The sequence below is a fragment of the Danio aesculapii genome, chromosome 17 (assembly GCF_903798145.1).
Source record: "Danio aesculapii chromosome 17, fDanAes4.1, whole genome shotgun sequence".
Taxonomy (NCBI): domain Eukaryota; kingdom Metazoa; phylum Chordata; class Actinopteri; order Cypriniformes; family Danionidae; genus Danio; species Danio aesculapii.
In genome coordinates, this window is record NC_079451.1 from 12,006,290 (window position 1) to 12,034,061 (window position 27,772).

At 38.5% G+C, this 27,772-nt stretch overlaps 1 protein-coding gene across 1 annotated transcript in view; it reads left to right on the forward strand.

The window, feature by feature from the left end:
- Positions 1 to 3,790: 3,790 nt before the first annotated feature.
- hspa4l (heat shock protein 4 like) overlaps positions 3,791 to 27,772 on the forward strand; it is a 54,686-nt gene continuing 30,704 nt past the window's right edge. Inside the window, exons 1-9 of the mRNA XM_056476982.1 lie at positions 3,791 to 4,109; positions 6,678 to 6,735; positions 6,811 to 6,951; positions 9,504 to 9,626; positions 9,722 to 9,821; positions 23,738 to 23,871; positions 23,951 to 24,195; positions 26,787 to 26,863; positions 26,951 to 27,102. Coding sequence (XP_056332957.1) covers positions 4,003 to 4,109; positions 6,678 to 6,735; positions 6,811 to 6,951; positions 9,504 to 9,626; positions 9,722 to 9,821; positions 23,738 to 23,871; positions 23,951 to 24,195; positions 26,787 to 26,863; positions 26,951 to 27,102 — 1,137 coding nt within the window. The 5' untranslated portion in view covers positions 3,791 to 4,002. The remainder of the gene's footprint in view (positions 4,110 to 6,677; positions 6,736 to 6,810; positions 6,952 to 9,503; positions 9,627 to 9,721; positions 9,822 to 23,737; positions 23,872 to 23,950; positions 24,196 to 26,786; positions 26,864 to 26,950; positions 27,103 to 27,772) is intronic.

Consider the following 27,772-nt stretch of genomic DNA (forward strand, 5'->3'; position numbering starts at 1 on the left):
TACACAGCAGATCTCACAACTCGACCTACAATTAGAGGGATACAAAGTTAGCGTTAGCTCTATTATAAAAGATCTGGGTGTCATATTAGACAGCAATTTAACTTTTAAAAATCATATATCCCATGTCACAAAAACTGCTTTCTTTCATCTGAGAAATATCGCTAAGTTATCCATCTCAGATGCAGAAAAGCTAGTCCATGCTTTTATGACTTCTAGGCTGGACTACTGCAATGCACTGTTTGCTGGCTGCCCAGCATCCTCTATTAATAAACTTCAGCTAGTGCAAAATGCAGCTGCCAGAGTTCTTACCAGGTCTAGAAAATTTGATCACATCACCCCAATTTTATTCTTCTTACACTGGCTGCCTGTTAGGTTTCGTATTGAATTTAAAATATTGCTTCTTACCTACAAAACTTTAAATAATCTAGCTCCTGTTTATCTAACCAACCTTCTGTCTCGCTACAATCCAATTCGCTCTTTAAGATCTCAAAACTTAGGGCTTCTGGTAGTACGTAGAATAGCAAAGTCGAGTAAAGGAGGTCGAGCCTTCTCATTTATGGCTCCTAAACTCTGGAATAGCCTTCCTGATAACGTCCGAGGCTCAGACACACTCTCCCTATTCAAAAATAGATTGAAGACCTATCTGTTTAGTAAAGCATACACTCAGTGCACCTTTTAGCGGGCTTCCACACAGGTTTCTGCACCTTGTTTATATACACTATGAACAACAGCTACGCTAATTATTCTCTTTATTCTCCATTTCCACCTGGGGATACTCTTCCCGAGGCTTTCTCAGACTATGCAGAGTCACTGATTTGATCCAAGTCCAACGACGAGATGATCCCAAGGTTTCTATATCCTTGACCGGGCTGTATCCCGAGCAACTACTGTGGTGGTCATGTAGGAGTGGAGAACATGAGACTGATTCCTGTGACGCTCCAGGGACAGACGAATCTTCGCTGAGGCCAGCTTCCAGCCTGCAGCTCTGCACAAGACGTTTGGCCAGCGGAGAAATTAAAATGGCCGTACCCAACTGAGTCTGGTTTCTCTCAAGGTTATTTTTCTTCACTTTCGCCAATTAGTGAAGTTTTTTTTCCCTCTCCGCTGTCGCCACTGGCTTGCATGGTTCGGGATCTGTAGAGCTGCGCATCGTTGGATTTGCTCTTCAGTGTTTGGACTCTCAGTAGTGATTTTTAAACCACACTGAACTGAGCTAAACTGAACTGAACTTAAACACTGAAAACTGAACTACACTGTTCCAATTTACTATGACCTTTTATGTGAAGCTGCTTTGACACAATCTACATTGTAAAGGCGCTATACAAATAAAGGTGAATTGAATTGAATTGAATTAAAATGTGTTAAAACAGGTTTAAAAAAGGAATGAAAGAAGGAAATACAAAAATAAATAAAATACAATAAATTAATTAAAAATAAGCTAAACAAAACAAAAAATGTTTATTATTTTAATATTGTCTGCTCTTTCAGAGTGTGAATGTTAATGTTTATCCTTTTACCTCTGACTTACTCTTTTGTCCATGTTCCTGCATTCCTGTGATTTGTACATTCTATTTTATTGAATTAATAAATACAAAGGATGATGTAATTAAATAAGCTAAAGTTCCATCATAATTAGATAGTAAAAATAAAATTTGAGTAATAACAAATTCCCTTTAAGATATTCTTTAGTCTTTGGTAATAATTAAGCAAGTAATATGTTTTATTGGTTAAAATTAACTGAGTGAATGTAAGTACTGTTAGTATAAGTAAGTATCAAGTAATTATGTAAAGTCAAACAAACAAACAAACAAACAAATAAATAAATAATATTAAACAAATAAATAATATTGGATAAATAAATTATATTAAATAAAAAAATTAAAAAATAAATATATAATATTAAATAAATAAATAAAATTAAATAAATAAATATTCATTCATTTTCTTTTCGGCTTAGTCCCTTTATTATCAGGGGTCGCCACAGCAGAATGAACCCCCAACTTATCCAGCATATGTTTTACGCAGCAGATGCCCTTCCAGCTGCAGCCCATCACTGGGATCTAATTGAATGCATCCATAAACACTAATTCACACACTTATACTACAGACAATTAAACCTACCCAATTCACCTATACCACATGTCTTTGGACTTGTGGGGGAAACTAGAGCTCCCGGAAGAAACCCACGTGAACACAGGGAGAACATGCAAACTCCACACAGAAATGCCAACTGACCCAGCCGAGGCTCGTACCAGCGACCTTCTTGCTGTAAAGCGAACGTGCTACCCACTTCACCACCATGCAGCCAATAAATAAATAATATAAAATAAATAAATAAATAAATAAATAAATAAATAATATAAAAGGGGCGATGCGGTGGCGCAGTAGGTAGTGCTGTCGCCTCAAAGCAAGAAGGTCGCTGATTCGAGCCTCAGCTAGGTCAGTCGGCTTTTCTGTGTGAAGTTTGCATGTTCTCCCTGCATTTGCGTGGGTTTCCTCCGGGTGCTCCAGTTTCCCCCATAGTCCAAAGACATGCGGTACACGTGAATTGGTAAGGCTAAATTGTCCGTAGTGTATGAGTGTGAGTGAGTGTGTATGGATGTTTCCCAGAGATGGGTTGCGGCTGGAAGGGCATCAGCTGCGTAAAACATATGCTGGATAAGTTGGCTGTTTATTAATAAAGGGACAAAGCCGAAAAGAAAATGAATGAATGAATGAATAAATAATATGAAATAAATAATATTAAATAAATAAATAAATAATATTAAATAAATAAATAATATTAAATAAATAATATTAAATAAATGAATAAATAAATAAATAAATAAATAAATAACATTAAATAAATAAATAATTTTAAATAAATATTAATTAAATAAATTATTAAATATATAAATAAAACAAATAAATGAAAATTTTATATTAAATAAGCAAGCAAAAGGACAGTGAACATTTTAACAGTAAAATTCATTTAGAAAGCTAAATTTTCAGGTTCATTTGTTTTTCTTCCCATTCACCCACTTTGCTTTGTTTCTCATTGTTTGCGGCTCACTGGAAAATGCTATTGAAACCTTGTTGTTGAACCAAAAGAGTGTAAAGTGACCCTTTAACCTGGCTTTAAACTTTTGAAATAAATAAATAAATAAGTAAATTGATTATCACTTAAACTGCAAAACAAGTTCAGAGCTGAAAGAATAATCATATTTACAATATAAAACTTAACATTTTGATAACTTCCTTCTTTATTATGAAAATTTTCATCTGACAAATTTAGGGACAGATATTTTACATTGCTTATATGCTGATAATAGTGATTTATTCATTCTTTGCTTCTTTATTTATTTAAAAATATATTTCCTCCTTATTTTTTGCTTTAATTCATGTATGTATGTATGTATGTATGTATGTATGTATGTATGTATGTATGTATGTATGTATGTATGTATGTATATGTATGTATGTATGTATGTACGTATGTATATTTATGTATGTATTACACGTTTAGAATCGTATTTACTTAGTAAAATTATATATTTTTTTCATCCCCACATCCAGAGATGGACCCCCTGACATTCTCATAGGTCGTTTAACTGCACGGTCATTCCCTGTGACGTAAAATTGCGAGCTTCTATCGCCAGGTTCTAGATTTTTCGTCCTTATCTGTGAGGCTGCGCCAATCGAACTGCTCATCGCCATCCAGTAGCCAATCAGAACCCGCTATGGGCGGGGCTTAGCTCAATTCCGGGCTCTTGACAAATGCGCAGGTTTACCCATATTGCCGGTTGACAATATCAGTGGAGGCTGCAAGAATGCAGTAAAGCGTTCTCTCTGCAAGGATTAGAGGCGAAGAATTATCTATAAAAAGCCCGACTTACATAATAGCGAGTGATTCGTCTAGCGCACATACTGTAGAATAGGGGTGTTGTGTTTTTTTATTTCACCCAGCTGCTCACTGTTAAAACTGGACCGGAGGTGATAAGAATAAATAAATAAGGACTGAACATGTCTGTGGTGGGAATTGATGTGGGTTTCCAGAACTGTTACATCGCTGTTGCCAGGAGCGGTGGCATTGAAACCATTGCAAATGAATACAGTGACAGATGCACTCCGTAAGTATAGCCTTGCCATCCCTTGTTGTAAAATGATGCTGTGTGTCGTTACGCAACGTTTGCTGTTGCCTAGCTGGCCGCGTTCCCGAGCCAGTGCACTTTGCGACTGTCAGTTTAGTTCGAAAGATGCTAAAGCCCCTCCATTTTGCGTGATACGAAGAAAGTGCTGTCAGTTAAACCTAATTCAATGTTTGAACGCCTCGAAATGTGTCTGAGGGGAAAGTGGGCTGCTTTGATGTTTTATTATTTAACCTTCCTAGTTGGCTAAAATACTAAAAGTCTTTGTCCTTCATTTGATAGACATGATTCTCACACGCCATTCACATATAGAGTTGACCAGAATGACTGTTTGTGGCTTTCACTAGTGCACGTGAACCGTATAATCCGACACCCTGCATGGGGAGAAAGATCCACGAGACTGACCAACCGCGGCGTCGTGTGCTGTTGGTGTTCAGTCGAAAAATCCACGCTCTCTCGCCTGGGCGCGGCTGTTCTACAAATCATATTAAAAGGCTGTAAAGCTTGGTATTTTTACAGTATTTTCAGAGAACGAGCTTTTTAGATCAATGGCCTAAAGGGGTGATTGACAGTTGAGGTGTCGTAGGAGGTCACTGCAGTGCTTATTGAAATCGAATTATGTTGTTAGCGCATCTTCAGTTTATCCTGCAACACCAGTTATTGTGGATGACAGAAATCTAAAGCATAAATCCGTCACACAAGTTTAAAATTTGCATTGCAGTTAAACTGAGATGATGACTGGTATGATTTTTAGACAAATGGGTGGCTCTCATTTGATTAAAAAGTTAATTATATAATGGGATATGTATTTGTTAGTGTTTATTCATGTGTTAACATTGGTTAATAAACACAGCGGTTTATTGTTAGCTTTTTCACGTTTGCTTAGTTCCATTTAACAATATTTTACTACAATACATCATCGAAGTCAAAAGCTGTAGGCTATTTTGTTTTTATGAAGTAGTTTTGAATAAACAATATGCCAACTGAATTCCAAACACGGCTAAATTTGTTATCATTTACTATGAAACATTTTCTGTCTGACAGTGACAATATAATAGATAGGATTAAAAATCATTCATTCATTCATTCATTCATTCATTCATTCATTCATTCATTCATTCATTTTCCTTCGGTTTAGTCCCTTTATTCATCAGGGTTCGCCACAACGGAATGAACCGCCAACTTATCCAGCATATGTTTTTAGCGCGTGTCTTTGGACTGTGGGGGAAACCAGAGCACCTGGAGGAAACCCACGCCAACAAGGGCAGAACATGCAAACTCCACACAGAAAAGCCAACTGACCCAGTCGGGACTCTAAACAGCGACCTTCTTGCTGTGATGCGACAGTGCTAACCACTGAGCCACCGTGTCGCCAGATTGAAAATCAGTTTGGAGCAATTCAAATGATTATTATTTGATGTAAAAAATTATTGTATCTATTCAATACTAATTTATATGAATTGATATTATGGAAAAGGATTCTGAGAAAATGGCAGCAGGGAAATTGTCCAATACAAATGAACAAAAACTGTGCTTATTAAGCGCTGTTTAAGGAATCAGTTGGTTTTATTTAAATTGAGATATTATATATTTTCTTTGGTGCTATGAAAATGATATCGTAAAAGATAAAATATGTACCTTTTTGTTCGACTTTATACGAAACCCAACAAACCAAAATATAATGCGATGTAATAAAATATAAGACCTTTGATGGTCTTTGTGTTTTTGCCATCTTTAGCCATAAAACTTTAAAGACTACAGGTTTCTGGCATCACATGAATGTTAATAATAAATATGGTAATAACTCCATAAATCATGGTAATTCTTAAAGGAACAGTTCACCCCAAAAGTGGCTCTAAACATTTATGAATATCTTTCTTTATTTGAACACGAAACAAGATATTCTGAAGAATGATTAAAAGAACAGATATTTACATCGATAGCAGGAATAAAACACACCATGGAAAGCAATGGCTTTTGTTTTTTTTTCCATAATTCATCTTCAATTCTTCAATATATCCTCCTTTGTGTTCAACTGAAGAAACTCAAACAGTGGAACAAGTGAAGAATGAGCAAATGATGACAGAATGTTTATTTTTGGGTGAACGATTTCTTTAACTGGTATTTTTAATGCACCTAAATGTCCCTTTTTAAAATTATATTACACTGTTATTATGGATAAATTATTATATGTATAAAAAACACATAATCAGATGATTACTCATGGATTCTGCCAGTGCCAGTCATAAATCTAGCCGCTATGAAATGCAGAAGTCATCCTGCTGCCTCGTGTGAGAAGTTACTTTGAAGACCTCCAGTTGCTGGCAGTGTCGATATGCCTTGACATGCCTTTTCAAATCTCAGAAGCTCATTTCACACCGCAACACTCAGGAAAACGACTCAGGAAAAGGCTCTAGTGGCGACGCTGTCCAAGGTGCTGATCCGCACCCTGCTCCTCCATAAACTCTATAATATCAGTTTAAAAATAAAATATGGAAGCTGTTTTTTCACAATGTATGAGACATTTATGAACGTTATCTTTCTTGACAGAGCGTGTATTTCACTGGCCTCTAAAAACAGGACCATTGGAAATGCTGCTAAAAGTCAGGTACGAAATTATATGCTTTTTTTCAGCTTTGTAAATCCTGAAATATCTGTTAATGATCAAATCTGTGCTCTGCAGATCATAACTAACTTTAAGAACACAGTTCACGGGTTTAAGAAGTTTCATGGTCGAGCATTTGATGACCCATTTGTTCAAGGAGAAAAATCCAAGTTGCCTTACAGCCTTCACAAACTGGATAATGGAAGCGCTGGAATAAAGGTAATTTATTGTAACTGTGTATCGTCTTCATTTTATATTTTATATTTATATTTTAGTTTTGGTTTTAAAACAAATGCATAGTCAAATCTTGTGTTTGTTTTACAAGAAATCAATGTCCTCATTAAACTCTTGTTATTAGCAACACTGGTGGGGATTGAGTGCTCTTACGGGATTATTATAAACATTTGTGTTTCTAAACAAAAGATAGGTTTTCTGGAGCATGCGTGAATGTAACTTTCTTTTCATTAACCTGGCAGAAATATTTATGTTAGTACCAAAAATGAAAATGTAATGTTAAAAAGTTAATTTATTCACCCTCTGGCCATTGAAGCTGTAGGTGACTTTTATCTTCAACATTAAAGAAAATTTTTTTACAACTCCCCTAGAGTCAAAAAGTAGAGTTTCACCATTCAGCCAGTCTCCGGGCTGATGGGAACACTTTTAGTGTAGCTTAGCGTAAATCATTGAATCGGATTAGACCATTAGCATCTCGAATAATAAAAAAATGTCCAAAGAGCTTCTGTAATTTTCTTATTTAAAGGGCACATAGTTTACCTCTTTTTTATGATTTAATATTAATATTATGGCTCTTCTGAGTGTGCCAGTTTAGGTTCAGTTTAAAACACAATTCAGATTTTTTTATTGTAATGTGTTAAAAAGTGTCATGTTGGGGGCGTGTCCACAGTTAGCTGATTTATGGGTGTGTTGCTTCACATGTAAATTAGTTTCGGCTTCCCGCCAACGTAACAAGGGGGCGGGGCCATGAGCTCACCCGCTCTGCGTTTGCAACAGAGTCTGACAGGCAGACTGCGAGAAGGAGCTTGAGTGAGAGGATCACCATTCAGTCGTACATGTACGACTCTGACACAGACCAAGCAGAGAGTACAAAATCATTTGTGTCTTTGTACAGTTTTACAGCCAACTGTGTGCTAGTTTCAAGTGCTGAGCTTGTACACAGAAACTTATAACCACGTACACTGAATTAACTTTGACTGAGGCACCGGATGCGCCGCTCAAAGCCGCGACACGGCACACCAGACACTCTCTGTGGCGCACCAGAAACATGAAGTGTCCCGAATCGTCGCGCCACGCATTTTTGAATTCTAAACATAGGTTTCTGCAGCGGTCCGCGGCGCCCAGCCGTCGACTTGAGTGTACCCTGATAGAAACCTATGTTTAGAATTCTAAAACGCATGCTAGTTAAGATCACAGGGAGCTTCTGGGATCGCGAGAAATGCAAACGACTGAAGTATAAGGCAGACTCAATGAGAAGTACACATGTTTGCAAACCTACCTAAAGATAAAACCAATAATTCCGATTAGAGCGATAATGTGGAGAATATTGATCTTGTGTTGAGCCCAATGAGCCTTGCATCTAAAAATAGAGCTAGGGTGCTCCTTTAGTGATATCACTTCGACTCACGCTGAAAATGGTGGACGTGAATCAACAAACTGAGGATATGATGACGCGCCTGTCAATCAGTATTGGTGGGCGGGGGGACCGCTCTCCTACGTAAAGTTGCGGTCGGTTTGAAAACCACTCCAATTGGTCCACCGTTTTTTATGTTGTTAAATTGAAAAAAAAGCACTGGGTGTGCTTATATCACCCCAATATGACAGTCTATACACCATACATGCACATATGTCTGTCCAAACAGCTTGAAAAGTAGATTTTTTACCATAGGTGCCCTTTAAAGCTTGACACACATCCATTGCTGAGTCTTGTTCTCTCGCTTACGTTATGCTCACGAGGGGAACAAGGCTCAGCAATTGGTGTGTGTGTGAATGGTCTCTATATAGTCCAGGTAATCAGGAGGTGGGCTGAAACTGGTGTGTGAATGCAGGACATTGTGGGATTTCTAGTCCTGTTCAGTGGCAGATGTGATGTGTAGAGTGCCCTGTAGTGAGTTTTATGACCATGACAGGTTGAATTGCACTTGTTTGTTTATTTTTGATCTCAAAAAAGTGGTGACCAGCCTTTTTCACTACAAATGTATAATAGTAACTTCTGATGGGCTATTTCAACAGTCAAATCTCATGTAATAATCTCAAAAGATCATGCTTACTGTTTTACTGTTTAATTTTTGGCTGTGAACATAGGCGTGTATTAAACTACACAGTATGAATGATGAATGGTCTAATGCAAACACATATTTTTTAATAAAAAGTGTTTTTTGAACCCTTAAGGTGTCTATCAGTAGGCTAGATCTGCCGGTTTTAGACTGTCTACTAAATACTTCCTCATTTAGCCTGCTTTACGTGATCATGCACTGACAGATTGTCATTATAAGAGCAGTCAGATTTATAATACTTATTATTATTATTAGAATACAGATTAGTGCAAGTTCTTTCCACTATTGAAAGGGCTGACAACTTACCCAGCATCTTGTTTTGACATCCATCAGGGAGAATAAACCACCAATTCAGGGAGAAAAACAATTAGAAATGCGTAATACATTACATTTAGAGGGAGTGTAATTCACCTCCTGATAAAAAACTAAATACTAATGTTACCCATACTCGAAATTCTCTTCTTAATTTTTTTTTCACAGGTACGTTATCTGAATGAGGACAAGGTGTTCACTATCGAGCAGGTGACGGCCATGTTGCTCACCAAACTGAAGGAAACATCTGAACATGCCTTGAAGAAGCCCGTTGTGGACTGCGTGATATCTGTGAGTGCGTCTGGATCAAGCTGACTTACAGTAGGGCTTTTGACACATTTGACAGTGCTCTTGTCATGGATTTGACACGTTTGGGCTTTCTCTAGGTCCCCAGCTTCTTCACGGATGTCGAAAGGCGGTCCCTGATGGATGCAACTCAGATCGCTGGGCTGAACTGCTTGAGGCTGATTAACGACACAACAGCAGGTCAGTGAAATTAAACTGAAGACAGATTTTATGTTGGTTTTGTCTTATGCTTTATGTTGGTTTTTATCTTATACTGGTAACTTAAAACGTTTAACATCACTTAATCATTCTAAATACACTGATTTACATTGACACTAATCTAAAATGCATGGAATAAAGTTGAAAAAGCTGTAAAATTGGTTATAATGTGAATATGCTGCTCGCAGATCTCTCTTTTAACTGCATGTTTTGTAACTAATCTAACAAAATAACTAATATAGGTCACAGTGCAAAATTAGTACACCCCAATGAACATGTTAGGGAAAAAAACTCATAAAGAGGAAAACTATAACTATAATTTAGTTGAAAATATGTAGTGTGTATTTGAAATTTAAATGTATTATCTTTCTTTTCCTGAGGATGTTAGGTGACTCTTATCAGTCTAATGAATATTAGGGTTTAATAAAACTGTTTTGTTTAAATGCACCAAAGTATATTGTCTATATTCACTGAGAAATGGATAGAAGTATTTTCAAGCATTTTCAAAAGGAGGTGTACTCATTTGTGTTGTGCACTGTTTTGACGTCGTGCCTGCTGTGTAAAATTGCTGTGAGGATAGTTTGGCATACTGTACATGATTGACTAAATGGAATGGACACATATTACTCAGCCTCTCATTAATCATGAGGATAATTAGGTTGCTGAAGCATATTTAATGTATGATGATTGACAGGAACTTCATTCATGAAACAAGTGATTGCAATTTCCTCTCCTTATGCAGTCATGTTTCTTTTGTCATTTTGAGCATCTTGGACAGAGTAAGTGCTGGCAGAAGTGTAATGGTAAACAAAAATTACATAAAAAAAAGATCACAGTTTTTGGTACACCGGTAGAACATTTGTAAATGAAATGTAATTAAATTAGATGTCAATTCAAAGTAATTAAATGCATTTTATTTATTTATTTATTTATTTATTTATTTATTTATTTATTTATTTATTTATTTATTTGTTTGTTTGTTTGTTTGTTTTCATTTTTTTATTATGAGTGCAAGACATACAAAATATGACACAGAACAGTTGTAACAGCAGAAACATGAGACAGCAGAACAGAAATGGGAATAACAGGGTTGTGTATAAACACTAGTGACAATCAGAATAATATTGAGAGTATTTAAATAGTATTTAGCATTCAGTTATAATAACAATAATAATAATAATAATAATAACAATAATATATTTGTTATGAAGCGGACAGGAGACAGAGGTAAGGAAACGTTAGGGTGTTTATTAAATGACAACAAGGAGCACATGAAGGATAGCCAGGAGGATCAGGAATGATGTTGGGGTCTTTTCCTCCGTGGCTGGGTAACAGGAATACACGAGGATGGACAGCACACACCAGATACAGCTGACAGAGGATGACACAGACTTGGAAGGACTGGAAGACAGGACGATTCGGGAGGACCAGGAAGACTAGGAGGAATACAAAGAGAACAGGTAAGTAAATCGTTTGTTTCAGCTGAGGATGACTACGCTGAGTGGTCGCTCAGTTGTCCGCTTTCGTCGAGACGAGCCCGGACAATGAGCGACTGGAGTGCTGTGCTTTTATCTGGTGCTCGTGAATGTGATGCAGCTGTGTGCTCATTAGAAGTCAGGTGATGGTGATCTTCGTGAGTGGGGGTCGTGAGAGCCTGACCAATCCATGACAGTACCCCCCTCCCCAGGGCCCGCTCCTGAGGGCCGACACCTCCGACGCCGTGGTGGTCTCCCTCTGCCTCTAGGCGCTGGGAACTCAGGGTGGCTCTCATGAAACTCCACCATGAGACTAGGATCGAGAATATCAGCTCTGGGAACCCATGTCCTTTCTTCGGGGCCGTACCCTTCCCAGTCCACCAGGTACTCCAACTGGCCACCACGACGTCGGGAACGCAAGATCTCCTTCACTGCGTAGACGGCTCCTTCTTCTAGGAGCAGTGGAGGAGGGGGTTCCTCTTCGTGGTCAGGCTCTGTGGAGGGAAGAACAGGATCGTGATAGGGTTTCAGGAGTGATACGTGGAATGTAGGGTGAATACGGTAGTGAGAGGGTAATTGTAGTTTGTAGGTGACGGGGTTAACCTGTTCCACGATGGTGAAGGGACCAACAAATCGGGGACTTAACTTGCGAGAGGGCAGTCGCATGCGTATGTCCCGGGTGGATAGCCACACCTTTTGTCCGGGTGTGTATCTGGGTTCTTCAGACCTTCTCCTATCGGCGGTTACCTTGCTTCGACGGACTGCCCTCTGCAGATGTTGATGAGCCTCGTCCCAGACTCTCTCGCTCTCCCGGAACCAGTGATCCACTGCGGGGACATCAGATGGTTCGCCATCCCAGGGAAAGAGCGGTGGTTGGAAGCCCAGGACGCACTGGAATGGCGTGAGTCCGGTGGAGGGTTGCCGCAGTGAATTTTGGGCATATTCTGCCCAGCCCAAATACTGGCTCCAGGAGTTCTGGTGACCACTGCAGAAGGTCCTCAGGAACCGTCCCACCTCCTGAATCTTCCTCTCTGTCTGCCCGTTGGTTTGGGGATGATATCCAGAAGAGAGGCTGACGGCCACACCTAGGAGCTTGAAGAAGGCTTTCCATAGACGTGAGATGAACTGTGGACCTCTGTCCGACACAATATCTTCTGGAATACCAAATGACCTGAAGACTTGATTAAAGATATTGTCGGCAGTTTCAAAGGCTGTGGGAAGACCTTTCAGAGGGATTAGTTTGACAAACTTTGAGAATCTATCTACTATGACTAGAATACAGGTATTACCTTCTGACGAAGGGAGGTCAGTGATAAAGTCCACTCCTAGGTGTGACCAGGGACGGTTCGGAATCGGCAAGGGATGGAGCTTTCCAGCGGGTAGATGACGTGGGCTCTTGGATTGGGCACAGTCCTTACAGCCCTGAACATATTGCCTCACATCCCTTGCCATGTTTGGCCACCAGAATCGTTGGGATACTAGCGAGAGAGTATTGTTGATCCCTGGATGTCCAGTGCCTAGCGAGGTATGTAAGGAGTGGATCAGATCTACCCGGTGTTCAGGTGGTATGAACTGCCGATGAGGAGGGCATCCCGGCGGAGCAGGGGCTTCCGGAGTGGCAACGACTGGAGGAGCGTTCCAGGTGATCGGACAAATGGAGATGTGTTCGGGAAGAATCTTCGTTGGGAGTTCTTCATGATCGTGATGCTCGTGTAAACGAGAGAGAGCGTCTGCTCTTAGATTCTTGGGTCCTGGACGATAGGAAATGGAGAAATCAAAACGTGAGAAGAAAAGTGACCATCTGGCTTGACGTGGACATAGTCTCTTGGCCTCTTTGATGTATTGGAGGTTTTTGTGATCTGTGATCACCTGGAACGGATGTTTGGCTCCCTCCAACCAGTGACGCCACTCCTCCAAGGCTAGCTTGATTGCTAGAAGCTCCCTGTCTCCTATGCTGTAATTCTGCTCCGCCGGGCTCAACTTCCGAGAGAAATAGGCACAGGGATGCAGTCGGGGCGGTGTATCATGATGTTGAGATAATACTGCCCCGACGCCGGTGGTGGATGCGTCCACTTCCACCACGAAAGGAAGATTTGGGTCAGGATGAGTCAGGAGTGGGGCCCTTGTGAACTCCTTCTTAAGAAGGCGGAAGGCTGCGGCTGCTTCTTTGGTCCACTCCAGTCCTTTGGGTTTACCCTTGAGGAGATTAGTGAGAGGTGATGTAATCCTGCTGTAGTCCTTGATAAACCGTCTATAAAAGTTAGCAAACCCAAGAAACCTCTGGAGCTCCTTAATGGAAGTGGGTTCTGACCAGGATAGAACAGCCTCAATTTTCTTCCCATCCATACGTATACCGGTTTGGTCAATGATGTATCCCAAGAAATGAATCGACTTCTGGTGGAATGAGCATTTCTCCGCTTTGAGGTAGAGGTGATGTTCTCTCAATGTGTGTAGGACCTCCGCAACGTGTTGGCGATGTTCGGCCTCACTCCGGGAGTAAATGAGGATGTCATCTATGTACACTATTACACAGTGGTGAAGAAACTCCCGGAGGACTTCATGAATGAAGTTTTGGAATACGGAGGGGGCGTTGACCAGACCGTAAGGCATGACCTCATATTCATAGTGGCCAGTAGGGGTCACGAATGCTGTCTTCCATTGGTCCCCCTCACGTATTCTTATCAGATTATACGCGCTGCGGAGGTCCAATTTAGTGAAGACTTTAGCTTCTCGGAGCTGTTCCAAAGCGGCTGGTACCAGAGGAAGGGGATATCGGTATTTTACTGTACCGTTATTTAGGACCCTGTAGTCGATGCATGGACGCAGCCCTCCGTCCTTCTTGGCCACAAAGAAGAAGCTTGAGGCGGCTGGTGATTTTGAGTGACGTATGTACCCCTGACTCAGAGCTTCCCTTATGTAATCTTCCATTGCCTGATTCTCTGGAAGCGAGAGCGGGTAGATCCTACCTCTTGGCAACTGGGCATCTGGAACTAGGTCGATCGCGCAGTCCCATGGCCGATGCGGCGGTAGCTGGGAAGCTCTCTTGGGGCAGAAGACATCATGAAAGGAGCTGTACTCCTTAGGAATGTGGATAGACTGCTTCTCAGGAGGGCTCTCGACCGATGTTGCAAACAAAGAAATGGGGTTCCGACCTTGAAGAGGGAGATTTGGAAAACAGGCAGGTGTACATCCAGATCCCCATTTCTTTATCTCTCCTGTGCCCCAAGAGATGATGGGATCGTGCTTCACCAGCCACGGGCGCCCTAGAATGATGTCCATATTTGCACCCTCCAGAACCAGAAATTGAATCCTCTCTTGATGTAACAACCCCACTTGAAGAAGGATGTCTTCGCATTGTCGATGGATACGGGTCGAAGATCGAGTGCACTGGGTTATCGGTTGTATCTGGTATATATGCGAGGACGCCTCAGTACGGAGGTGGAGTTGACGACAGAGGGATTGGGAGATGAAGTTCCCTGCTGACCCGGAGTCGATGAGGGCTGTGACAAGGAGAGAAATAGAGGCAGTAGTTATTTGTACGGTGGTAGTAAGTGGTTTACATTGTTCAATATTCGTACTGAATACACTCACTGAAGTCCGAATGGGACGAAGGGGACACTCCATACGGGTGTGTCCACTGACACCGCAGTATAGACCACAGACCCCGGGTCAGCCTCCTCTGTCGTTCCGCTGATGTCAGTCTTCCAGACTCTATTATCATGGGTTCTGGTTCTGGAGAGGCTGTTGACTCAGGCGATTGGAGGAGTGCAGACGAGGGGGTGATGGTGTCCTGTTGATAGGAACGGAGACGATCGGAACATCGGAGAGAATGTTGGATGAATCTCTCCAGACCCATTGTATCATCTAATGTGGCCAGTTGGATTCGGAGAGTGGGTTCCAAGCCGAGCCGGTACGTGGTCAACAACGATCTCTCATTCCATCCACTTGCAGCTGCTAGAGTGCGAAACCGGAGAGCATATTCCTGTGTAGATAGAGTACCTTGCTTTAGATGATACAGCTGCTCTCCAGCGGCTACTTCCCCATCAGAACGTCCAAACACCTCTTTGAAATACTCCGTGAAGGTAGTGATGGAATTCATGACCGGCCCGGCTTGGTTCCAGATCGTCTCAGCCCATTTAAGTGCAGGTCCAGAGAGTAGAGATACGATGTAGGCGATCTTCGACTTATCTGTGGGATATAGAGAAGGTTGCATTTCGAATATGAGGGAACATTGTAACAGAAAACCATTGCACTCCCCCGCTCCGCCTGAGTAGGGCGCTGGTCGGGCCATGGGACTGGAAGGAAGGGCCGAAGAAGAAACTGTGGAGGCGGAAGTGCTCGGTGCTGGTGGTGCGTTGGAAAGTGGAGCTGGTGGCTGTAGAATCCGCTTCAACTGGTCCACCAGCTCTTGAAGGTGATCGGGGTTGCTCATGTTGTCGTCGTTATGGGTCCGGGCTTCTGTTATGAAGCGGACAGGAGACAGAGGTAAGGAAACGTTAGGGTGTTTATTAAATGACAACAAGGAGCACATGAAGGATAGCCAGGAGGATCAGGAATGATGTTGGGGTCTTTTCCTCCGTGGCTGGGTAACAGGAATACACGAGGATGGACAGCACACACCAGATACAGCTGACAGAGGATGACACAGACTTGGAAGGACTGGAAGACAGGACGATTCGGGAGGACCAGGAAGACTAGGAGGAATACAAAGAGAACAGGTAAGTAAATCGTTTGTTTCAGCTGAGGATGACTACGCTGAGTGGTCGCTCAGTTGTCCGCTTTCGTCGAGACGAGCCCGGACAATGAGCGACTGGAGTGCTGTGCTTTTATCTGGTGCTCGTGAATGTGATGCAGCTGTGTGCTCATTAGAAGTCAGGTGATGGTGATCTTCGTGAGTGGGGGTCGTGAGAGCCTGACCAATCCATGACAATATTGTAATGGCAAATTATTTTCTTCCTCTTCACAAGGAATACATTTTAATGTGAAGAATGTGAAATTGAATAAAGTCAGACAAAGTTTGTCTTTTAATTGGTTTATTTCTCCAGAGAACAATCAGTTTACACACAGACGGCCTCTGTGAGCAAAATGATCCCAAGGATGGGATCACAGGCATTTTAAAGACAATGTTACAATGTTTAAGATCATCATGGCAAAGATAAAATAAATCAGTTATTAGAGATGAGTTATTAAAACTATTATGTTTATAAATGTGTTGAAAAAACTTCTTTAAATTAAACAGAAATTAGGAAAAAAATAAACAGGGGGGCTAATATATCAGGTGGTCTAATGATTCCGACTTCAACTGTAGGTGACCTTTATCTTCAACATTAAAGGAGCAGTTTTTTAAAATAGGCCCGTTTTACAACTCCCCTAGAGTTAAAGAGTAAAGTTTTACCACTCATCCAATCTCACGGCTGATGGGAACAGTATTAGCTTAGCATAAATCATTGAATCGTCTTAGACCATTAGCATTTCGAGTAATCAAAAAATTACCAAAGAGTTTTTATAATGTTCTTATTTAAAGCTTGAAACACATCCATTACTGAGTCTTGTTTCCCTAGGAAATGCTTACGCAATGCTCACTAGGGAAACAAGACTCAGCAATGGATGTGTGTGTGTGTGAATAGTTTCTATATAGTCTAGGTAATCAGTGGTGATGTATTGCAGCTGTGTGTTTGCAATCATTAAAATCCTTAAAAATTGAAAGACAGTGTTACAATGTTTAAGATAAGAATCAACTCTTAAACAAACACTAAATTACACATGGCTGTAATAACCCAATGATTATAATGCATTTGATCTTTACTTTAGCAAACCTTAATCAATTTATAATATTGATATATAATTGTCAATCATCAACATATGATCTTCAATAGTAAAAAAATCCATCACAATATCAATAAAATCCATAATAATAATATGAAAGTTGGTCATAATGAAAGTAATGTTCTGTGATGATGGTAACAGTGATATCAATAATAATGAAGGTAATAATAATGATAATAATAGAAGTAATAATAATAATGATAATAATAAAGGATGATAATAATGGCTCAGTGGGTTGCACGTTCGCCTCACAGCAAGAAGGTCATTAGTTCGAGTCTCGGCTGGGTCAGTTGGCGTTTCTGTGTGGAGTTTGCATGTACTCCCCATGTTGGCGTGGGTTTCCTCCGGGTGCTCCGGTTTCCCCCACAAGTCCAAGGACATGTGGTATAGGTGAATTGGGTAGGCTAAATTGTCCGTAGTGTATGTGTGTGTGAATAAGTGTGTATGTGTTTCGATGTATAATGATGATGATGATGTAGGGGGTGACGCAGTGGCGCAGTAGGTAGTGCTGTCGCCTCACAGCAAGAAGGTCGCTGGTTTGAGCCTCGGTTGGGTCAGTCTGCATTTCTGTGTGGAGTTTGTATGTTCTCCCTGTGTTTGCGTGGGTTTTCTCTGGGTGCTCCGATTTCCCCCACAGTCCAAAGACATGTGGTATAGGTGAATTGGGTAAGCTAAATTGACCATAGTGTATGTATGTGTGAATAAGTGTGTATGTGTTTCCCAGAGATGGATAAGTTGGCGGTTCATTCCGCTGTAGGGACCCCTGATTAATAAAGGGACTAAGCCGAAAAGAAAATGAATGAATGAATGAATGATGATGATGTAATAACAATGGTAATAATGGTGAAAAGAGACACATGTCCAATACAACATCTATGCTATCTTCAGTGTCAGTGATCATGTTTTTTTTATTTTGCTTTATAACTTGTATTAAAAGAAAGGAGTGATAGATATCATTTCTTTCTTCTCAATACAAGTTATAAAGCAAAATAAATTGCCTGCCCTCTCCCTTTGTTCAGTTTTCCCTGTATCTTATGATCTCATTAGTTTGCACACCTGTTCAAGGTCTTTGTAAGCTTTCATCATCGTCTGTGTGTGTTCCTGAGCATGTTCCATTACAAACGCATTCACTCACTGTTTCATCTCAGATGTAAATAGAGCGATCTGCCACACCACATTAAAGAGCATGAAAGTAAGATAGAAAATAAGGAATTTTTGTGATAATTTGGTGGATTGTGATGATCAATATAGTGTCTCGTCATGTCTTATTTATGCTTGAAAGTTAGTGTAGACTAAAAGATTTGCAATGGGATTTAAGAATCTATATTGATTCATTACAATGAAGTAATAACATTTAAAACTAGAAGTAATATTGATGTTGACCAGTGCTCCCTGGTGGGCAACAGTTGTTTGTGTTATGCAACAAGTAATGGACTGAAGAGAGTTTTTTTTCCACAATATTCCAAGTCTGTTGTCTTTTCGTCACCAATTCAAGCTGGATATCGTCCTGTATGACAATATTAAGTCAAGAAAATTATATTTCCAGCGTTCCCACACATTCTGGAAAACCTTGAAATTAAGGGTTGTTTTCCAGTCATGGAAATGACCTGATATTGATAGAAATTACCAAATGTCCTGGAAATATTGCTTCCTGTCCTATTTTTTTTTTCTTGATGTTTGTGTTTTCGTTTTTGAGTTTGAAATAACTTACAGTTTATAAGCTTGGATGTAATGACAACTGAGCTACATTACATTTGAGTTTTGACCCTCTGGGGTTACTATAGTTCAGTGTTTTTCCAAAATTTTCTGCCAGTCCCCAATTTAAAGGTACACTACAAAAGTCATAAAGTCTTGTCACCTATCCAAGTTTTAGCAATAACAAATAATAATTTGACTTCTTGTTTTTTAAAAATGTTTTATTTGTTTTTTTAGACATACACAAAACAAAAATACAAAGACAACATAAAATGCCTGACACAAAACATAACTGCGTATACAAAAATATACATATGGCCAAAGCCATAAGCTATTATGTTACAAATAATACTATCTCGAGGGAAGAGTGAGAAGTTTTATGAAAACAGAACACACATGAATGAATGTCCATATGAACATTATGTCATTCCGAGTTTCAAAATGTCACATAAAGCAAGGTTTATATTATCCAAATATGGTGACCAAGTGTGAATAAAGGTATCAGTTGTACAGTGGCTAAGACATGTTAAGTATTCCAGGGGGATAGTCTCTCGAATTATTGAATGCCATCCTTTCATGGAAGGGGACTTATCATTGATCCATGACATCAAAATGTAACTTGACTTCTTGTTGATCATTTGATGTCAGAAGTAGCTCATATGAAAGGCAAAGGCCTCTAGATTATGCGTATTTTATCAAAATAAAATTTGATTGTGCCTTGATTTTTAATTATTTAATTATGACAGTAAGGTCTGACTTTGCCTAGACAAAGTCTTGTCACTTAACAGAAATAATGTACAGTATAAAATATAAAGTCATGGTGCTGTGGAAAAAGAATTAATATTGTGTTTGACTCCCATGAGCTTGGACGACTGCATCTCTGCAATGACTCAAATAATTTAATAAAGTCATCTAGAATGGCAAAGAAAGCGTTCTTGCAGGACTCCCAGAGTTCATCAAGATCCTTTGGACTCATCTTCAATTTCAAAAAACCTTCTCCTTCATCTTACCCCAGACATGCTCAATAATGTTCATGTCTGGTGACCGGGCTGGCCAATCCTGGAGCACCTTGACCTTCTTTGCTTTCAGGAACTTTAATGTGGAGGCTGAAGTATGAGAAGGAGCGCTATCCTGCTGAAGAATTTGGCCTCTCCTGTGGTTTGTAAAGTAATGGGCAGCACAAAATCTTGATACCTCAGACTGTTGATGTTGCCATCCACTCTGCAGATCTCTCATACACCCCCATACTGAATGTAACCCCAAACCATAAGTTTTTCTTCAGCAAACTTGTATGATTTCTGTGAGAATCTTGGGTCCATAAGGGTTTCAATAGTTCTTCTGCAGTATTTGTGATGATCGGGATGCAGTTCAAAAAGATGATTCATCAGAAAAATCTACCTTCTGCCACTTTTCCCAAATTATCAACTAGAAGTCAAGTTATTATTTGTTGCTCTTACAACCTGCATAGACGACAAGACTTTTGTCAGGTAGTGTAGAGAAGGGTTCCCTGTCCATCATATCTCTGATCACCCCCCAAAAAATGGTCTTGTTTTTCTCTTATTTTCTTTTATCTTTTCATTTCATGCCACAAACTGATTTATTGCAAAGTATTATAGCCACTACTAGGGGTGTGCAATATCAGCTGCTGCTGACTATTTAAAAATAGCAGGTTTGGTGTCTCATGTCACAAATCCAAAATCCAATGCCACTGATGCGACAATACCACAGTGATATTTCTCGCTGACCAATCTGTGTATATGGTAATGGCATGTAGAGCTTTATGCAGTATTTTCATGGTTACTGAAATTAAGAGACATACAGTTGAAGTCATAATAATTAGCCCCCTTTTGAATATATTTTTTTCTTTTTATAAAATTTCCCAAACAATGTTTAACAGAGGAAGGAAATTTTCACAGTATGTCTAATAATATTTTTTCATTCAGATAAAGTCTTATATGTTTTATTTCAGCTAGAACAAAAACAGTTTTTAATTTTTTTAAAACCCTTTTAAAGGTCAAAATTATTAGCCCCTTTAAGCTATATATTTTTTCAATAGTAAACAGAAAAAACCATCGTTATACAATAACTTGCCTAATTACCCTAACCTGCCTAGTTAACCTAAGTAACCTAGTTAAGTCTTTTTAGTAATGTCACTTTAAGCTGTAGAGAACTGTCTTGAAAAATATCTAGTTAAATATTATTTACTGTCATCATAGCAAAGATAAAATAAATATTAGAAATGATTTATTAAAACTATTATGTTTAGAAATGTGTTGATAAAATCCGCTCTCTGTTAAACAGAAATTGGGGAAAAAAATAAATAGGTTGTCTAATAATAAAGGGGGGCTATTAATTCTGACTTCAACTGTATATAATATGATTTTATTGTGACCAATGTCCATCAGTATTTACCTGAAAAAACTTCTGGAGATGTTATGGAAAGTCCTGAAAATGATTTCTTAAAAAGAGTGGTAATCCTATATTTTTGTCATCATAAATAGCATTTTTTTTTATTCATAGTCACACCATTCACAATTAAGTAAACAATGATGTTCCTCCAATTGGTATCACACAATTATACATGTGAAAGGTGAAAATTATTATTTTTTTAATTGTCCAAATTGTTATAATTCATTTTAAGTCAAGTGAAGTTGTACTTTATTGCCATTCTGTTACATCCCAAGACCACTGTGCTACATAAATAAACATAATTTTAAATATGAACACTGGACATAAGAGCTTTTTTAAACCTACTGTATATATAACGGATATACCAGAGCAGTGATTTAACCATACATATACCATACAAACCTAACTATACACTAAACCTAAGACATACTGTACTAGTACTTTTCATGATATTGTGCAAAAGAGGTATCTGAGGTTGAATAAAACAAGTAGTGGAACCTGATTGTGTGGTACATTCATAAGTAAAAATTTTTTTATTATTAAATCTGTGTAAAATGGAGTTTAAGTAAAGTGTCTGGTACATATGGAGAGAGAGTGTTTCTACAGGTGGTTTGCAAAGCCACTCACCTTCCTGAGGGACACTCCGAAATGCACAATGTTTTTATAGAGATGGATTTAGTTAAGTCATATAATACAGACAGCATTCATCTAAATTAAAACATGTTAACAAACTACTAGGACATTGTAAGCATGCATCTGTGTTGTAGTAATTTGTTTCTTAGTTTTAAATGTGACTGTGTTCTATAAATTCCTTCACACTTTTTAGTTCAATAATAGCTTATTGCTCTATTTTCTTACCTCATTTATTTAAATTGTAGATGCATTTACTAATTAATTCCCATTCTGTAATTAATATCAATTGTGTCAACTATATGCTACTTTGTTTAAATGTTTTAGTTAAGTCTGATTTAAAAAATTATATAAATAGGCACTAAACTTCACGGCTTTAATAAGAGAAAGAACTACAAGTATTGTGAACGGCACAAAATACAAAAATGAAAGAGAAATGTGCAGTTATCAAACAATAATTATAATATGTTTAATTTCAATTACAAAATATGCAAATAAACATATATCCAAATATTAATGTATTTTGAGAGTTTATAGAGAATGACTATAACAGTATGCCAGTGTGGTGCCTTGTAGGAGTAGGTGGAGTTGCATGCCTTTTTTGGTGAGCTTTGATCATCTTGAATGTCTGATTGGTGGAATTTCTCTGTAGGATTATAGGTAATGTAGTTTTAGACAGTTTAGTTAATGCAAATAGTTCAGCAAAAGCATATGCAATAGATTATGAACCCCAGGCTCACAACAGATCTTTAAAGTTATCAGTGTTAAAGGGCACCTATGATGAAAATCATATTTTGTAAGCTGTTTGGACAGACGTGTGTGTATGTATATTGTGTCCACAGTCATATTGGAGTGATAGAAAGACAATAAGTCCCTTTTTTTAATTTCCTGACATTAAAATAGGATCCAAATCCCTCCCATTTTGGTGCCCACCGCAACATGATGTAGGAGTGCGGTTTCCCCGCCCACCGAATTGATTGACAGCCGCGTATTAACATGTGTCTGTAGTAATGCATATAATCGTATCAACAAGACAGGAGGTGCACAAAGCAACTGGGATTAAAAGATCTGTTTAGCTCTCTGTGATCATCAATCATCATCAAATGTAATCAAGAATGAGTTTTACAAGTTTAAAACGTTTTTAAATCAGTGCATGTTTGTAATGAATTACAGCGATTTTACCATCTTTACTTCATCACCACAGCCGCATGTCAGTACAATTATAAAAGAAGATGCTTCAATGCCATTTTGTGAATGTTAAATCAGTTTTATTTTGTACATTAACACAACTCATATCCATACGGTAGTGTATATTAACGTGTATCCTGTCACGTTTGCCATGCAAAAACAGTGCAAAGTTAATCGCGTTCACTGTGTGTAACTTTGTAACGACATTGTGTGTGACTCATCGTTGCAGAAAGGGTTGAATTAACCTCACAACAAATACATCAATAATCATTGGGAAAGTTTTTATTGTAGTATTTCCCACATACATTACGTGAGATCTGCCTTCTTCATTTCTGTCACTGTGCTGTTTATCTGATGCAGCCAGAGATTGAGGCACATTCTGACAGGCACATGGGAATGATGGGAATTCCAATATTCTAAAAGGTTTAATAAATAATCTGATGGGTGTTTTAAGCTGAAACTTTACAGACACATTCTGGAAACGCAAAAGACTTATCTTAAATCTTGAGGGGGGGAAATAGGTGCGCATCAAAATGATTTTTTAAAAACTTCCTGTACTATATAAAGAAATAGATAATATAATGGCAATTGAATGATTTTTCAAGCTATTCTTAAGTCTGTCTAGTATTAGTCCACAAGGCCTGTTCACAACTTGTCATTTGATTGTTTTCTCAGTGGCCTTGGCCTATGGCATCTATAAACAGGACCTGCCAAACCCAGAGGAGAAACCCAGAAACGTTGTGTTTGTCGACATCGGCCACTCGTCTTATCAAGTCGCCATTGCTTCCTTTAACAAAGGGAAATTGAAGGTCTGTGTTGTTCATGTTACCTATTTTACTTTTAAACTAAACTATTATAGTAGTATTATTAAACTCCTGTTTGTTTCAGATGTTGGCTACAGCATTTGACCCATATTTGGGCGGACGTAACTTTGATGAAATACTTGTGGAGTATTTCTGTGAAGACTTCAAAAACCGCTTCAAACTAAATGTCAAAGACAACCCGAGAGCACTCCTAAGGCTCTATCAGGAGTGCGAAAAACTGAAGAAACTCATGAGCGCAAACTCTTCTGATCTCCCTCTCAACATTGAATGCTTCATGAATGACATCGATGTACATGGGAAACTGAACAGGTACTGTTTTCTTTCCTGTACATTAGTATGTGTCCCGTTTACATGTAATTTAGTTGATTTTTCTGAACAAAAAGAGATTTGAATATTTGATTGTTACGAGTTACAAGACACTGTAGAAAAGTTTGTGATTTCAGTCTTCGGGTCACGGCACCAAATAGTAGGAAATTTCATAAAACATAACCAGGAGACCTTACCTTCAAAAAGAGATTTAATGAGAATGTGCTGATTGTTCTGCCATCAAAGCAGGCATCTTCAAATACTCTTACAAGAGTCTGACAAGAGCAATGCTGTCCATAATATATATGTTTTAGAGGGACAGTGGTAAGGTGAAGATGGGGAGAATTCTAAATAAGGTAGATAGTTGAAAGAACCTGTCAAGACACTGAAGTGTCACCCACCTGAATCTAATCAACAAAAGAGTTTGCTCGACCTGAATGGATCCACAAAGACAAAAGCAGAGTCACTGAGACCCGATAGTCAAGAAGTACATAAAGACAATAGGTTAAATGTCTCCATCACTTGTCCTGCTAGAGTTTTGAATGAAATAAGATTTTTAAAACAGAGAGAATATAACTTTTAAGTTAAGTATAATATTGTTAATTTGAAGCTAGATTATATAAATTTGTATTTCCACAACACCTGCTGAAATTTATTTTAACCTTAGCTACAAAAAAAGTTACTTTAACAGGGATAATAACCAGAAATACTTGTATACAGTATACATGTTCAAAGTAAATCAATATTTTAAACAAATTAAATTGCAGATGGATGCTTAAGAACAACAGGTAACAATTTACAATGAAGTCTCATTAGTAAACATTAGTTATTGCCTTAAAAAACACACATTATAGTCATATCTTAAAGGTGCATTAATTAAAAAAATACAACTGAATATTATTTGTTGTTAATAATCTTATTTTAATAAAAATTATTAGGATTTTTGATTTTAATGTGTTAGTTAACTAAGAAATAAACATCATCTAAGAATAATAAATGATTTTGTAGTTGTTATTACAGTGACTGTAGCTAAATTAACAGATTTTAACTCATGAGAGCATAGTTAATGAACAAAAGTCCTATAAACAGTTACAGAATTGATAATTTCATAAGCCAGATTAACGTGAAAACGTTTGAAAATAAGGCTGCACGGGGGTGCAGTGAGTAGCACTAACGCCTCACATGCAAGAAGGTCACTGGTTGGATCCCCGGCTGGATCAGTTGACACCTCTGTGTACAGTTTGCATGTTCTCCCTGTGTTGGTGTGGGTTTCCTCCGCGTTCTCCTGTTTCCCCCACAAGTCCAAAGACATGTAGTATTATAGGTGTTTGAATGCAAGAGTGTATGGGTGTTTCCCAGTGATTGGTTGCAGCTGGAAGGGCATCCACTGTGTAAAACAAATGCTGGATAAGTTGGTGGTTCATTCCGCTGTGGCGACAATGTTTAAAAATAATAACAAGAATTTCGAAGTTCATGAATAATTACTAATACAACATTCGGAATACTGTTAAAGGCACTCTAGAAGTTTAAATAATAATAATAAAGAATTATTCAGAATCATTTTTAAGTGCCCATGCTATGGTATGTGAGTGGCATGTCATTGGCTCTTGTCACTATGACAGTTTCGTCAGTGTGGAGCTTTATACACACCCTCCAAAAAATGTTTTACTTATTTAGCAAGATGTTTTAAATTTTTTAAAATATCATAAAATTTTGTAGGATTTTTGATTATTAGGCATGTTTTAAGTACAGTTCACAATAAGTATGTTGTTTCAATCCAGAAATATATGTTAAGTCTGAATGACTATTGAATGGCATTTCACCAATATTCAGACATTTATCTAGCTATCTATTTTTGTTAACTGTTATACAAGGTGGTCATTACACTGTGGCGACCTCTGAAATAGAGAATAAGCTGAAGGAAAATGAATGAATGGATGTTAATTTAACATTTTAACTATTTATTTTGTTGTTATCCTATTTTTCATAATTCATTTATTTTACTTTTCGGCTTTGTCACTTTATTAATCAGGGGTCGCCACAGTGGAATGAACCAACAACTTATCCAGCATGTGTTTTATGCAGCGGATGCCCTTCCAGCTGCAACCCATCACTGGGAAACACCCATACACTCTTATTCACACACATACACTGCTGATAATTTAGCTTATATTAATTCATCTATAGCGCATGTCTTTGAACTTGTGGTGGAAACCCAGAGGAAACCCAAGCAAACAATGGGAGAACATGTAAACTCCACACAGAAATGCAAGCTGACCCAGCCGAGGCTCGAACCAGGCAACTTCTTGCTGCCACGCTGCCCATTATCTTATTTTATAGCTTTTTATTTACTTGAATATTCCCTTAAATTATAATAGTGCTTACACTGTTGAAGTGCTTCTATCTCATTGTTTATTTATGTTCCCACTTTAATAAATAACATACTTGTTTATGGCTGTTGTAAGTAGATGCAAAATGTTGTGAAATGAAACATATGCAAATGAAGCATTTAAGGCTTAACACCAAAGGATAATTGTTCTTTTGAAGTAGTATTGATGGTTTAAACAGAAACCCATGATTGTGATTGGACACAGGACTCAGTTTGAAGAGATGTGTTCTCAGCTTATGATGAGGGTGGAGGCGCCATTAAGATCAGTCATGGAGCAATCAAGTAAGCAGCAGCAGACGACCCAAAAAAATCAGTTGTTACAGATGTCAAATTGAAATCCATTCCTGATTTGAATTCTTCCTGGTACAGAGCTTAGCAGAGACGAGATCTATGCCATCGAGGTGGTTGGCGGAGCCACCAGAATGCCAGCCATTAAAGAGAGAATCTCCAAGTTCTTCGGGAAAGACACCAGCACCACACTGAATGCAGATGAGGCTGTGGCACGAGGATCTGCATTACAGGTAAAATAACAACTATAATTCATGTGGCATGACGCGAAAGCCAATAAACCAAAAAAATGAAAAAAAATTTGGCTCTGAAAACAACATGTTATCAAACTTATATGATCAAAAGAGTCATTTGTGATCCATACGACCCATACATATTTTAGTAAAATATTGTCCATAAAAATCAACAAAAAATGTATTGTGCAGTTTTATCAGTGGTAAAACTCATCAATCGTAACAAATACAGCTCAGTTGGTAGATCGCAGCATTCATACAAATACAAAACAATCATGGGTTTGATGATGTGTGCTGGTAAAATGTGCACGTTGATGGACTGTAAATCATCTTCCACAATGTAAACATAAACATCAGTTTGGTGAATTTGAAATTAAAATCCATACACCAGCGTTTTGAACCTGCATTTTGATTGGTTACGCCAGTCATACATAATTTCATGATGACATTGTCACGTCTGGCGTAAAGCAGGGAATAGTCAAAGGTGCGGATCCAGATGCAGCCAAACAAACATTTACAGTATTTAAACAAACAATAACAAAGCAATGAGAGAAACACAGACATCATGGGAGTGACCAAAAACGAATGACAACGAAGTGCTAGCAGAACAGGGTATAAATACACAAGGAAACAATTAACTAAACAGGCTGACAAGAGGGTGGAGACAATT